The 15,960-nt window shown below is 46.8% G+C and overlaps 1 protein-coding gene across 1 annotated transcript; it reads left to right on the forward strand.

Annotated features, from left to right (window-relative positions):
- Positions 1-14: 14 nt before the first annotated feature.
- Positions 15-15,703, forward strand: LOC307077579 (hexokinase-4-like; the record flags this gene model as incomplete). Its single annotated transcript, XM_079739009.1, has 12 exons — positions 15-30; positions 436-476; positions 1,229-1,321; positions 5,506-5,668; positions 6,100-6,248; positions 6,787-6,909; positions 9,135-9,230; positions 9,616-9,715; positions 10,306-10,489; positions 11,379-11,534; positions 11,969-12,202; positions 12,865-15,703. 12 exons carry the CDS (start codon positions 15-17, stop codon positions 13,070-13,072), a joined length of 1,563 nt encoding a protein of 520 aa, XP_079595135.1. The 3' UTR covers positions 13,073-15,703.
- Between the last annotated feature and the right edge of the window lie 257 nt (positions 15,704-15,960).

Raw genomic sequence — 15,960 nt, forward strand, 5'->3', positions numbered from 1 at the left:
CTACCTTTGCAATAATGTGTTATTGCAAAGGTAAAAAAAAAAAAAAGCCACTCAGTGGAAAAGTTCGCCCTCGAAAGACCTGACTTCAGCCATCCACATCTTTCAACTCGAACAACGATGTGGCAACTGTGTGCATGACACAATGTCCCATTGCATTTACTCTGCCGATGTGTTGGCCATACCCGTGTAAAGGGTCTAATAAGACAAGAGTTTTACAATTAGGAACGACGTGCGCAATTCCGTCCTCTCTTGCGTAATGCAACACACCGCAGTTTACGCAGCCTAAATTGAAGAAGATCGGATCGCTCACAGGTAGCCGCTGCAGTTGTTTTGCAAGAGACAGAAAGATAGTGAGAGAATACCTCCCGCTGCCAACTCAGTTTACAGAAGTGGGTGTGTTTGCTGTGCAGTGTCTGAATAAAACCCGTTTGCCAGATCTCCACAGCATCCACAACCGCAGCCCCGCGCACACCAAGGTGAGTCACAGCCTTCACTCGCTCTTTATGAATATCGCTCACGAAGTTTTAAGTTTGCTTCAATTAAGGTGATAGGCCTATATAGCTATACAAGTCGTTGCCTCTTCTGCGATTGTTTTAGGCTTCATGTTCATATTCAACAGCTGAGAGATACTTACGATGATTACTAGAAGGTGTGTCAACCCCTTTGAAACCTGCAGGTTATACAGGGACCGGTCTCGTGTGTTTCAGTTAATTAACATATTATAGTATGCCACCGCGGCGTCCTATATACTCTCTTGAGAACAGAGTTTCTATTTTAAAGCTCCCAGCTCCCACGCTTTCCATCTTAAAGTTCATATAAATATTGTGAGAAGAAGTGTGTGTCATCAGGCTACTAATTAGTATAGCCAGAGTGTTTCATTATATTACCCTTTTTCTTCCATGACAGTTTCCCCATGAAATGTCACAATCGAGAGTATATGTGATGAGTAACGAAAAGGGGCCTAGAGACAGCTTTCACCGCTGTTATCTTCCATTCCCCTAACGCTCCATAAATGTGTATTATAGGCTAGTGCAGGCATATGTTTATTATACATCTAGTGGAAAAGCTCCATTAGGCCTACACCTGGACTAGGATCGGCCTTACTGATCCATGTAGACCTATTTCTATGTTTCCAAATGAATGCAATACGTCAGTCATTCATTGGAAAGACTGTCTAACGCTAACCAACCCTGTAACCCTACCGACGGCCTGTCTTGTTTGCCATCAGATGAGCGACTCACAGAGTGTCAACCAAAGGGAGATCAATGGAGACCTGCCGGTCCCATACCAGGACGGCATCCCGGCAGAGCTACTCAGTCAGGTAGGTCTACGCGGCGTCCCCCTACATCTGGGGTTGGGGGGGTTAGGGGGGACAGGGTGACGTAGAGTACCCTCTGGGCTACGTTTGGCTGAAGTGCATCGGTGCCGAAAGGGTAAATCGATATTTAGATAAGTAATTTCTCCATCACTTTATATAAATAGCCACTGTAAAACAATACGATTCCTGAATGAAATGCACGTATCTGATAGAGAAATCTAGATGGATTCACAAGGTGTAACATATGCTTCATATACACACAAAACACATTTATTTATTTTGAAATTAGTCAACATTTCTTTCAAATATTTGGTGGAATGTCAAGATTGTTAAAAGTCAAGTTATCCTCAAACAGCTGTTTAGGAAGTCAGCTAGGTTTTAGCTGCTTCAGGGAGGCGCTGAGAGAGGGGTGGTTGCAGGACAGTAGTGAACGTTCTGGGCCCCTCTTTCTGAGCTGTCATCTTACTACCATAAGGCCATAAGGGAGACAGAATATGTACAGATAAGTGGAGCATGGTTGAACAAGAGACACCGGTGATGTCCTGGGTTATACGATACATAAACATCCTCCGTTTGCCTGATCACAAACTAAACCCCAAGAAAGCTATAAACTGATGTCACACAACATGTTGCTGTCGAATGTCGTCATTGTCAGTTGATGGAGTTTTATTTCGACCTCGTGACTTTTTTGGGGGAACTTCACGGGGAACGGTTCTTGTTTCTCACAACGGCTATTCCTGTAGCTTGAAGGCATGAAAGAAATGTGATGTTAGATGTTGCAAGAGTATTTGATATCAATGTAGCTCTCTTCTCTACATGCGTAACCTCCAGACAGTCCACGACCTGAAACCGCCATTTCTCCATATGACTTGCGAAATAACTTCAAAAAAATGAAAGTAAAAAACCCAATTCAAAAAAGTATATTGTCTGTATACATGGTCTGCCTCATGTTGTTGTAATGTTGCAGCCTTTAGAGTGTTTTTCTCAAACAAACAACACTAGCCAATCAGAGAAGCAGACTTTGAAATTAACATTGAAGTCTTATGCAAACTCCTCTAAGCTGTGCGTCCGCAATGTTGGTTTTCTCCTTGCGCAACATGGCAAGGGATATGCACTGTGGCTAAGGGCTGACCGAGCTGCATACTATTCACATAAGGACAGTTCCAAGCATGCGTTAGAAAACCTGGGTGGGTTAGAATATTTTAAATCCTAGATAAGAGAGGTATTTCTGTTGCGCTGACTCGCGAGCGGTGCGGGCTGTCCGCACGCCTCCCTACCAGCACATGAAATCTGCATCTCCTAGCATTTAATGGGCGTCGTGTTTTCTATCATATGGGTGTGGCTTCATATCCTTCTTTGTGGTGTTACGAACCTCGTGATGGAGAGGCAGTTCACAGTGTCTGCTCACCAGGTGACGTTACACCCCCCCCCCCCCCCCCCCCCCCCCCCCCGACACACACACACACACCGAACCGGCCTCGGTGTGTAGATCAGGATGGTGATGTTGTGACACTGCCTGGAATGCAAACATGCATACCTCTTGTCACTTGACTACGTCATGTGACTATCCTAGGGAGTGTTGGGTTTGTTTTTGTGAATGAAGTTTCCTACGGAAGTGCTCAGCCACTTCTTGACGCCTGTGTCGGTGCTGCGGACGTGGCTTTATCTCCTTCAAAATAAAGAGACCGGGAAAACTGCTCCATGGACAAGATTCTCTTCCTGTGACCTGGTCCAGTTTGGTGCTATTGTCAAACTCCCCCATATATGCTCCTATCATTCTGCCCGGTTAGCTCATCGTGCTGGATGCTGCTAACTTAGTATCACGGAAAAAGGAATCGTAATTCTAATAGAACAATTGATAGAAGCTTCTTTGCCCTACTAGTTAACTCAAAAGGCCTTGGAATGAGTCCAATACCAAGGCCTTTACCGGTAGCTCTCTTCCTCTCTCAAATTGTAAGGCTAGTGTCTTAAGCACCAATCTTAATGAAGTTAGTCAGCATGTCAGTAATATTTGCATTGCCACAGTGTCCAAGATGTACGATACTGAAGTCATGCATATGTTCTTGTTAATTACAGACAGAATCATGTACACCCTTTTTTGAGCTTGGTGAAAGCTGCCTGTGAGTCTGCCAATGACCATGTTCCATTATATCAGCACTATGCTGTGTACATTTGGTCTCCTTCAGGGTGTTCACACAGCCTGGGATTTATTAATGTCCGTTTTTAAAAATCTCTGCATCCAGATTTCCACAGGCTGAAAGGGAGAGACCAATGGTTAGGTTGGGTGTAGAGAGTTTGTCCCCCAGGCAAGAGGTTCAGGGTTTGAATCCCAGTGTCCACAGTCTAGCTTATTGAGCAAAATGCCATACCTAAATCTGCTTATTGATGACATGTATCTGAATAAAAAAGTATGCTGAATGACTAAATAGTGCAATGGGAACAACACTATTATGATAACCTGAAACTGGTCCGAGGTAACTGTGGGATAATGTATTTTCTATAAACCAAAGGACTCCCAGTGAATATTCATATATAATGATTGAGGAGGTCAGGCCTACAGGTAGGTTGACAACATTGGGACTCAAACCTTTAACATTATGGCTGAGAGTCAAACGAGGTGACCACTAGATTATGCTGAGATGTTTGTAAGACTGTCCAAAATATATTTTCATTTCAGAATATTGTGAATCACCACCTTCAGCGCTTCCCATGGCCCCACTCATACAACCACGCCCAGGCAATTTCCCAAACACAGAGACGGGCGGGACAGGGAAGATCCCAGAGAGAGAGAGAGAGAGAGAGAGAGAGAGAGAGAGAGAGAGAGAGAGAGAGAGAGAGAGAGAGAGAGAGAGAGAGAGAGAGAGAGAGAGAGAGAGAGAGAGAGCCTGAGCAGTCCCACAACTCGAAAAAGAGACAACACAAAGTCAGAGACAGATAAAAAATGTAGCTGGGAAAATGTGTAATAAGCTAAACGGGGCAATGCTGAAACTTGTCCCAATCGCTTTGCATGAATGCCAAGTGTGTCATACTGAACATGAAGTGTCTTCAGCCTATCAGAGCTGTTGAGTCATGTCCCAGGTATTTTGTAATCGGGCCAAAACATATCTGGGACCTCAATTCAACTCGCCAATCCAGGGAGGATGCATAGGCTTCTATTTTGTGTAGCGAAAACCTTGATCCAAATGCCTCTTCCTCCTCTTTTTTTTCATATTTAGAAAGATACAAAGACAGTTCAAGAAAATACAAAGCTGAGCGTATCTGTCTCAACAGTCGTGTGCTTCCTCAACATTCAGCATGGGGCTCTCCGCCCGTTAAACAACTCAGGAAACGCGTCCAGTCATTGTACCGGCCATCTCCAGAGGCCCCATTCGGGGCCGTAACACAGAGCAACAAAGCCTGCTTCCTGCGAAGCTTTTACGACCACCAAACCAGAAGGAAACGTGTTAGTGCCCTAACATGCTGTCCCAGCACCGCCCCCTTGTGGATGCGTTTTGTTAGGTCCATTTTGATGAACCATACAAATTAAAATTGTGGATTGATTTTGGCTCTCCCTCTCTCCCTCCCTCTCATACTCTCCCCCTCCCTCTCTCTCTCTCTCCCTCTCTTTCCCACTCTCCCCCTCCTCCCCTTTCTCTATCCTTCTCCCTCTCCCTCCCTCTCTCTCTCCCTCTCTCCCCCCATTCTCCCCCTCTCGCTCCCCCTATCACCCTCTCCCTCTGTCCCTCTCCCCCTCTCTCTCCCTCTCTCCCCTCTCTCTCCCTCCCCCTCTCCCTCCTTCTCTCCCCCCATTCTCCCCCTCTCGCTCCCCCTATTCCCCTCTCTCTCTATCCCTCTCTCTATCCCTCTCCCTCTCTCTCTCCCTCCCTCTGTCCCTCTCCCCCTCTCTCTCCCCTCTCCCTCCCTCTCTCCCCCCATTCTCCCCCTCTCGCTCCCCCTATTCCCCTCTCTCTCTATCCCTCTCTCTATCCCTCCCTCTCCCCCTCTCTCCCCCTCTCCCCCCATTCTCCCCCTATGCCCCTCTCTCTCTATCCCTCTCTCTATCCCTCCCTCTCCCCCTCTCTCTCTCCCCCTCTCTCTCCCCCCCTCTCTCCCCTCTCTCCCCCTCGACCTCCCCCTCTCCCTCCCTCTCGCCCCCCATTCTCCCCCTCGCGCCCCCCCCCCCCCAATCACCCTCTCTCTCTGTCCAGGTGGAGGCGTGCCTGCAGCCCTTCCACCTGTCCTTGAGCCGGCTGGTCGACGTCAGCCATTGGCTGAGGAGGGACCTAAGTCGGGGGCTGGGCAAACACAGCCACAGCCGCGCCGCCGTCAAGATGCTGCCCACCTTCGTGAGGGCCACGCCCGACGGAACGGGTATGGGTCCCCCATCACTGCTCTAGCTAGAGTTAAGGTCTGATTATGGTTCCACGTCGACGCAACGCAGCGTCCTTGCGGACCCCTTACGTCCTTACGGACCCCTTACGTCCTTGCGGACGGACGCAAGGAGGGTCCGCAAGGACGTAAGGGGTCCGTAAACCCCCTGACGTGTGCCCCCCAAAAATTGTCACCTGGCGTCGAGGCGACACAGCAGCAAAGGCTGTGATTGGTCCGCTCACCAAAACCCGACGCAGGACCAACCAACGGGTTCCCGACTGCGTCGGGGCGTCTGCGTGGTCCTTGCGTTGCGCCGACGTGGAGCCATAATCAGCCCTTTACTCAGAGGATCTCTGGCATCGCACTTTTGGGCGGGGAGGGGATTGTGACGACAATCCTTGGACTGACGTGAGCGAGATATGTGTCCCCAGAGAGAGGGGACTTCCTGGCCCTGGACCTGGGGGGGACCAACTTCCGGGTGCTCCACGTGAGCGTGGGCCACGAGGAGCAGAGGGTGGTCACCATGGACAGCCAGATCTGTGAGATCCCTCAAGACATCATGCTGGGCACTGGGGAGAAGGTGTGTGCGTGTGTGTGCGTGTGTGTGTGTGTGTGTGCGCGCGTGTGTGTGTGTGTGTTTGTGTGTGCGTGTGTGCGCGCGTGTATGTGTGTGTGTTTGTGTGCGCGCGTGTGTGTGTGTGTGTGCGTGTGTGTGTGTGTGCGCGCGCGTGTGTGTGTGTGTTTGTGTGTGCGTGTGAGGGGGAGGGAGGGAGTGTGGGTGACTTTGTGTGTGCTTGCGTCTTGGCCTGCGTGCGCGCATGCGTGCATGTGTGTGTGCGTTCGTGCATGCGTATGTGTGTGTGTTTGTGTGAGTGAGAATTGTTTGGTCGCTTCATAACTTAATCCTCTCGTCTGTCTCTCTGTCTCTCCGTCTGTCTGTCTCTCTGTCTCTCCGTCTCTCCGTCTGTCTGTCTGTCTGTCTGTCTCTCCTTCTGTCTGTCTCTCTGTCTGTCTCTCTGTCTCTCCGTCTCTCCATCTGTCTGTCTGTCTGTCTGTCTGTCTCTCCTCTGTCTGTCTGTCTGTCTCTCCTCTGTCTGTCTGTCTGTCTGTCTGTCCAGCTCTTTGACCATCTAGCCCAGTGCATGTCTGCCTTTCTGAACTCTAAACCAGAGCTCCAGGGTAAGACCCTCCCCCTGGGCTTCACCTTCTCCTTCCCCTGCGAGCAGAAGGAGATCGACAAGGTGACTCCCCCCCCCCCCCGCCCCCCCCCCCCACACACACACACACACACACACACACACCATACACTCGCAGGCACGCAAACACACACACACACACACACTCACTCACTCACTCACTCACTCACTCACTCACTCACTCACTCACTCACTCACTCACAGACACACACATTCACACACACACACACACACACACACCATACGCTCGCAGGTACGCACACACACACTCACTCACTCACTCACTCACTCAATCACTCACTCACAGACACACACATTCACACACACACACACACACACACAAGCACACGCACTCACGGGCAGACACAAACATACTCACAGACACACACGTGCAAGCACGAACACACATGCTGTTACGTATTTTAAGCACATGGTCTACCATACATAGCCACTAGGAAGTAGGATCAAACACATAAGCTGTAATTACTATACATAGCCACAAGGGGGGCAGGACCCGACATATAAGCTGCAATAACTATTCCAGCCACAGATGGCAGCACCCTTTAGACAGGTGAGGAGGGCGGAGCCAATACGTCACATAGGCCACGCCTACTCGGTATTGAAGCAGGGCCTGGAGCCAACGAGATCAGAAACATCCGGCAGTCCATACTAGGGAGTTAGATACAGAGGCCTGCTGTTGCTCACACGCGTGTCCGTACAATTCCCCTCCTTTTGCTTCATAGTTAACATACCGAAATACTTAATACTTAACAAATAAAGTGAGTTAAAAGCGATCCGAATTAGACTACTTTCTTCAAGAACGCAACAATGCACAACGCACAAGCATGCACACACACACATACACGCAAACTTTAGATAGCTATGTCTTTTTGTTGTTTACAATTTCCCAACTACCTCTCAAGAGATAGCATTCTAATAAAATAATATCAAAAATTCTTGAAATAAAATGTTATCTAAAGAAAACGGGAAAAACCGAAGGGGATATTTGAACTAGTAAATCCGTCTTTAAGTAAATGTTCACTTATATTAGTTATATTGGTATAAATGTATGTATATATGTTTCCATATAAACCCCCAAAATAGCTGTTCAGGCATCCCATAGCCACAGTCGGCACAGTCCCATAGTGTTACGTTTTTTAAGCACATAAGCTGCCCCCACATAGCCATAAAGAAGCAGGATTAAACATATAAGCTGTAATTACTATACATAGCCACAAGGGGAGCAGGACCAACATATAAGCTGCAATAACTACTCCAGCCACAGATGGCAGCACCTTTAGACAGGTGAGGAAGCCGGAGCCAATACGTCACATAGGCCACGCCTACTTCACATAGGCCACGCCTACTTCACATAGGCCACGCCTACTTGATACAACTGCGCAGCGGGAGTCAGATGAGGTCAGAGACATATGGCAGACCCGTTGAGAGCCCCGGGGAAAGCACCCCGGGGCTGTAAGATAGCTCTGCGGTATTTCTCTCCACACGTTAAATACAATTCCCTCCTTTTGCTTCATTGTTACCATACCTAAATACTTTAACGAATAAAGTCAGTTAAAACGACCCGGATTGAGCTACTTTCTTCAAGAACACAACAATAGCCACAGTGGCTAGGGTTAGGCAGTCCCATAGCCACAGTCACTAGGGTTAGGCAGTCCCATAGCCACAGTCACTACGGTTAGGCAGTCCCATAGCCACAGTCGCTAGGGTTAGGCAGTCCCATAACCACAGTCGCTAGGGTTAGGCAGTCCCATAGCCACAGTCGCTAGGGTTAGGCAGTCCCATAGCCACAGTCGCTAGGGTTAGGCAGTCCCATAGCCACAGTCGCTAGGGTTAGGCAGTCCCATAACCACAGTCGCTAGGGTTAGGCAGTCCCATAGCCACAGTCACTAGGGTTAGGCAGTCCCATAACCACAGTCACTAGGGTTAGGCAGTCCCATAGCCACAGTCTCTGGTCTAGCTTAATAATACATGGAGTGTTCAAAGAAATTGCACAGGTTAAACTCAATTTGACCTTATTATGTTTCAAAATTCTTTGTTTCTCTAATATTACTTGAGTGCTCTAGTCTGGGCGTTGAGAAACAGTATAACATCACAGAAAAACGGCAAAGAACAAATAGATGATGCTGATGGTTGTGATGAGGTTTACTATGTTGACGGTGACGACGGTGAAGATGATGTTGATAATAATGGCGATGATCCTGAGGAGGAAGATGATAGTGATGATGATGAAGATGACCCTCCTCCCTCAGAGTATCCTCATTCGCTGGACCAAAGGGTTCAACTGTGACGGGGTCGAAGGTTACGACGTAGTGCAGCTGCTCAGGGAGGCGGTACAGAGGATAGGGGTAAGGACACACACACGCTCACACACACATACACACACCCATGCACACACACACACACACACCTACACACACACACCTATGTACACACACACACGCGCGCATACAGCGCTCTACATTACAACCCACATACAAAAATAACCTAAAGAAATATCACAACCTCAATATCTAGCCGCTCAAACTTTATTGTGGTGGACTCATTTCCTGTCACATGTCCCAGTTTGGACAGCCACCAATTCAGCTCCTCACCCACGGGTGGAAATAACCTATACACTCCCCGCCATATGTTTACGGGACTAAGTTAACACACTCTCTCTACCCTTTTTTCTCTCTCTCTCTCTCTCTCTCTCCCTCACTCTCCCTCTCCCTATCTCTCTCTCTGTCTCAGGAATATCACATTGGGTCCATTGCCATGGTGAATGACACAGTAGGGACCATGATGAGCTGTGGTTATAGAGATCAGAGTTGCGAGATTGGCATGATCATAGGTACTAACACACACACACACACACACACACAAACACGTATGTACACACACGCCAGTTGTGAGCGGCCTCTAAACATGGCGCCTTCCCAACAGCCTTCACGTTCCCTATCGCTGAAATTTAGTTTATGTGCATGACGTGAATGTCTTCGTTTCCACACTCCTCGATGTCATTCACAGGCATTCATATTGGAACACACCCGTGTTCACGGGTGTGTTCCAATATGAATTCCTGTGAATGACTGTTAATTGGAACACACCCGTGAACTCGGGTGTGTAAGTAAGTAAGTAAAGTTTTATTTATACAGCACCTTTCAACACCTGGGTTACAAAGTGCTAAACAAGGACACAAGAGCCCAAACATGTGCTATTACAATGAAAACAGAGGCAAAAACGACACAAACAAAAAAAAACAATATAGCATTAGTGCAATACACTAATTTATGGCACTAATACGAATGCCGATGAGCGACATGTTAATTGGAACGCATCCGTTTTCCTGGTTGTGTTCCAATGCGAACGGCTGTGAACGAGCGGGTGGCTAAGACGTCCTTCCCCTGTTTGAGCGCTCACGCCTTGACCCCCTGACTTCAGGCACGGGCACTAACGCCTGCTACATGGAGGAGATGAGGAACGTGAAGCGGGCGGAGGGCGAGGACGGACGCATGTGCATCAACACCGAGTGGGGGGGCTTCGGGGACGACGGCTCCCTGCAGAGCATCCTGACGGAGTTCGACCTGGTGGTGGACCGCGAGTCCCTCAACCCCGGGGTGCACACGTATGTCGGCAACAAAGCCCGCCCGTTTGCATGTACATTTCGGGGGCATTTAGCGGACGCTTGTATCCAAAGTGACTTACAACGGGGCAAGGCACACGATCCCGCACAGGCGGCGGAGCAAACCGCACAAGGCGACCGCCAGCTCGTCCGGAGCGGACAGGGTGAGGTGGCTCAATTACTATTACTCGAACCTCTGTGAAAGTTATGTTGGGCCCGCCAATCACAGAGCTGCATAGTATTTAGTATACTTTAGTATAACAACCGCAGAGTCAGCAGCATTCTGATAGGCTGACAAAGGGGCTTCTCTCATTTAACTTCACGTTCCAACACAAATTCGAATGGGCCCTTTTTGAAGGGTTTATTTCCTCAGAAACATTGTTTTGTTTAGATGTTGATTGTCATATTATTAATTAGGCAAATAAATTTGAATATCTAGAATACCGTTGGCCCTGGGCCTAGAGGGCCCTGGGGGATCCCCTCAAACCAAGCTCCGCCCGTCCCAGTGAAATACAAAGGACCATGTGCTTGTGGTGACTCAGGGTTCGATTGCGTATGCTACCTTTCCTTTGCTGTGTCTTTCAGCCCGCTTTTCTATCTATAAAGGCACCAAGGCTTTCGGAAAATCCTATTAAAAAATATGACGAAAAAAGGGAGACACACGCATACAAATCATGTTTTGTTTTCTGTGCTGTCCAAATCACGAATGAAGAAGATCTGTACGGTCCTATACGGTCTGTTTGCATAAGATACATACGTACAATCTGATAACTTCAAGTGTAAAGGGGAAATCCCTGAAAGGTATTCGTGCAGCTGAACTGCAACTTCGCCGGCGGATTGTAATCGTGCAGGTTTAGCGTGACGTGCGGTGCGCTGGTTCTGTCCTTTCCAGGTTTGAGAAGATGATCAGTGGCATGTACCTGGGAGAGGTGGTGCGTCTGGTGCTGGTGAGGCTGACCCAGGAGGGCCTGCTGTTCGGGGGACAGACGTCCCCTGACCTTCTCGCCCAGGGCCGCTTTGAGACCCGCTACATGTCCGACATTGAACAGTAGGTTACTTGTTGCAAAAGAGTGACAACGTCCTTTTTTTTTTTGTCTTTCTGCACTGCTGCATTTTGTTGAAGGACATTATTATGCTGGGATTATTGAACACTATACCAACACTGTTTGTATCTCTGGGAAAATGACAGCTCATTGCCAAAGGTGTCACCAAAGAGAACGAAATGGAAATCTTTGCAGCAATGATTGCAGCAATCCCAATTTAGTGTAATGGAGTGAATAATGTAGTGTAAGATTCTGCAATATAATGTATGTTTATTTCTCTCTCTGTCTCTGTCTCTCTCTCTCGCTCTCTCTCTCTGTCTGTATCTCTCTCTGTATCTCTCTCTGTCTCTCTATCTCTCTCTGTCTCTCTCTCTTTCTCTCTCTGTCTCTGTCTCTCTCTCTCTCTCTCTCTGTCTCTCTCTGTCTCTCTTTGTCTCAGGGAGGAAGTAGGCTTAGACCAGGCCCAGGTCATCCTGACGGGGCTGGGGCTGAAGGCCGGCCCGGTTGATTGCCGTGTGGTACGCTTGGTTTGCGACGCCATTTCCACGCGCTCCGCCCAGCTCTGCGCCGCTGCCTTGGCAACGCTGGCCAAGCGGATCCGGACCAACCGCGGACTGGACCGCCTGGAAACCACAGTGGGGGTGGACGGCACCGTCTACAAGAAACACCCCAAGTAAGGATCACCCCGGACCAACACCTACCGCACGTTCCTTCAAATGCATATTTGACTTGTTGTTTCAGGTATTTATAAAAGGATGAGTGTGAATTTGTTTTCTAAATCCCCAGAATTCCAAACATAGTTTTTAAAACTACCCTTTTTCTGCAGTCAGGGAAGCGTAACCATGAAGGGAATCAAACATGCAACCCTTTGGTTGTTAGTATATACCCCTAATGGGAATGAACCCAGCTGATCTAGAGTCAGTGAAATATGACCCGGTCTTGATTTAATACAATGCTTTTTTGTTCGGAAGTGAGTCAGATATGGTTATCCTTGTGGTCCTTGGGGGCTGTTGGCGTATTCACTGACTTCCTGTCATTGTATTCCAGCACTCAACTGACTCCCTGTTCTACGTATACGTTGGCTCTTCTCATTTTGTCAGTCTTTCAACGAAACAAACACACAAACACAAACCCACCCTCCGCACGACACACCTACCTCATTGATATCACACACATCCTTTAAACCCCTCCCTCCTAACCCTTCTCTATAACTCCTCCCATCATAAACAAGCCCCGCCCACCCCTTCGTAAACCCCTACCTAGCCCTCCTCCGTAACTCCTCCCATTGTAGACAAGCTCTGCCCACTCCTGTTATAAACCCCTCCCCTTCTCCAGTTTCAGCCAGAAGCTCCAGGCCGCCGTGAGGGTCCTCGCCCCCAGGTGTCACATCAAGTTCCTGGTCTCAGAGGACGGCAGCGGGAAGGGTGCTGCCATGGTAACGGCCGTGGCACAGCGGCTGGCTCGCCAGTCCCGCCTCCTAGAGGAGAGCGACGGAGAGGAGAGCGAGGAAGAGGAGGTGGAGGAAGACGATGAATATCAGTAGAGGCCTCCGGGATATGGACAGAAATATTGAGGAGATATTTGTCCTTTGCTGTTAATATTTGCGCTTTGTTGGTGAACTTGCTTTGTATGCATATGGCTGTGGGTTGGGGTCCCGATGGACGCCTTGCCTAAAGGGCAGCAGGGCAGCTCTGGAATAGAGAAAAGTGTGACGTCACGTTTCCGTAGCAACCGATTTTCGGTTCTACGCAAACCAAATTAACAAGGGGAAATCCTATTCCACACAAACGTTTTATAGAGAAGGAACGATTTTTTTGCGAATTGATTTGCGAGTTTGCTTTACCAATGATGTAAGTAATATTGAGATTGGGACAATTTACCGTTACATTATAAACTTTATCTCTCATGCTAGCACAAACTTTTCCTTTTAATACCCCAGGGGAAAACACGAACGCCTCGACATGTTTCGATTGGTAGTGATTTTCACCTCTTGAAATTGATTTATTTTCATTTTGAAAGAAACAACACATGGAAGCAGTGTAAAACGCCATCTCTCGTTCGGTTGTTTAGAACTGAAAATCTGGTTGCCAGGATATCGTGACGTTTTCACTTTTAGTACTCTATTGCCCTATGCTGACCAACCCCGAAAGTCATTATTAAAGCCTCCAAGATTTGTTGCGATGTTGCCTAAAGCAGCCCTCCTCCAACATACCCTTAAACTAAACACTGAACTCACTTTGTCTTTAATTAAATGGACATATATATTTTATATTTTTCTTTAAAGTCTTCAGAGAGATTTCAGAAATTAGGCATTTCAGAAGCATTCGGTTTTTTTACACTGCCATACAGATTATATATTAACGGACTCTACAGACTTTAACTTTTTGTCATGTGTCAAACCATGTTACCACACGCCGAGTTGAACAAAGGGTTTGTGATTCTGCCCACTTCCTTGTATTTGTTGTCATTTTCATATTTTTTTTACATGGTTCTATCCGTGCTTCATTACGCCTTCGAATCCATCCATTACTGCAGTGTAGCGTTGCTGCCACCAGGGGGCCAGAATCTGCCTCAAGGGCTATTTTTTATTGGAATTTTGTTGTCCATAATCCTGGCCTGGAACTCAGCAGGCGTAGACTTACCACTGCACATGCCAGTGTTAGTCAGTAGGTTGCAACCTTTTTATACTGTATATATCATTGCTGAAATCCTAATGGAACACGTTTTAATTAATATACAGTTCATGTTATGTTTGGGTTCTCAAATTGAAATTCAACACAAGTCTATTGAAATACATTATCGGTCAATAGATGCTTCAATTGTATTTTTTGTATTTAACCATTGTGATTGTAAATATGCATTACGTGGGATCACATCTTTGTGTTGATTGAAAAAAAAAAATCGTAATTTCGAGTATAACCAATATCTGTTCAGTTTACGTGGCCTGTACTTTGCATTCTGGGTTCGTCAGTCAAAAGCATTCAGGCAGACCAGTCATGATAACCCTGGCGGTGGAAATGGCACATTACACTTAAGGATATTAAACAAGCAGCCACAAGTAATCCATTGAAAAGTAAATAATCCGAGAATCGACCTTAGTCAAGCAAGACAAAATGATAGACAAATTGTTACTCATCAGAGGTAATTATCTTTAAGAATATTAATATATAACTCTAATATATATATATATATATATATATATATCAAAACTCACTGAATCATGTTTTTGCTTTCACAACAAAGCTTATCAAGTTCACAACCTGGTGCCTATGGAAAAAACATGAGGATTAGATTCTATGCTCTGAGTGAGTAACTATTAATAAGAGGTGGATTGGATTTCAATCTACCTGCCCACTAGGCTTGGTCATGTCAGGTTGAGGGTTGCTCCACTGTTCCCCCTGCTCGCTGACGCTTGCAGCAAGTGGGTGGAGTTCTAGGATAGGTTACTGGGTGAGGCCGGCGCTTTGTTCATTGTTATGATGGCATGTTGGGATGTGTGAATGTAATGATGGAGGTAAGTTGGGGCAAAGCTCATGCACTGATGGTTGACGTTATAACTTCTTGGCATGCATTTGCTAGTTTAAGTCCTCAATCACTTGTTTTTGGTTTGATGATTCATGCATCAATTATGTGAGATGCAGTCAGATTTTGAGCTTTTTTCATACATATTTGAAATAGGATGTTAAATATTGGATGAAAAGGGCTGACCGGCTAGGATCTCATTCACCACTTGGACAGACACCCACACACAAATACACACACACACACACACACACGCAAACACAAACACACTGATGAGGTGGCCATCTTTATCTTGAATGCAACGGTGTTCATGCATATAGAAATACACATTCTCTGATTCCTTTAATTACAGGCAGGCCTTCCTTATTAGGCCTCAAACTCCACTGGAGAAACGTGGCGTTGTGGCTGATAGTCTGATAAGATATTTACACTTGAAAACCCTTTGCTCCTGATATGGCCTGGTTTCGTTCTGTGACTTTGACTCTCAAACACATGTACGCTTGTGTTAACATTTGGATTTCAAATTGACTTTTATTCTTGCATGTTTTTTTATATATATATATATGCTTGCTAAAACAAACAGGCAGACTGTTTTTAAGTTTTCTGAGTGTGACATTTTACCCAGTGACTAATAATTATTGATTTGATTTGACACCATATTTCCATACATTTTTGGTTCAATAATGATTAAATACACACTGTCTTAGAACAATAATTCACCACACCGAGGCTATCATCTGAATCATGATGTGGGCTTCAGAGGGTTAATACAATACACCTCATTTCATTTTTTTAGCCAAATAATATGAGTCGAGACCGTGAGATTTGATTCTGATGCAAATCTTAAGATATTGCTTCTGAAGTTATGTGGAGGCGATAGCAGGGCACTGTGTTTTACCCTGCTCTGCT

Source organism: Pollachius pollachius (genome assembly GCF_949987615.1).
Source record: "Pollachius pollachius genome assembly, chromosome: 6".
Classification (NCBI taxonomy): Eukaryota; Metazoa; Chordata; class Actinopteri; order Gadiformes; family Gadidae; genus Pollachius; species Pollachius pollachius.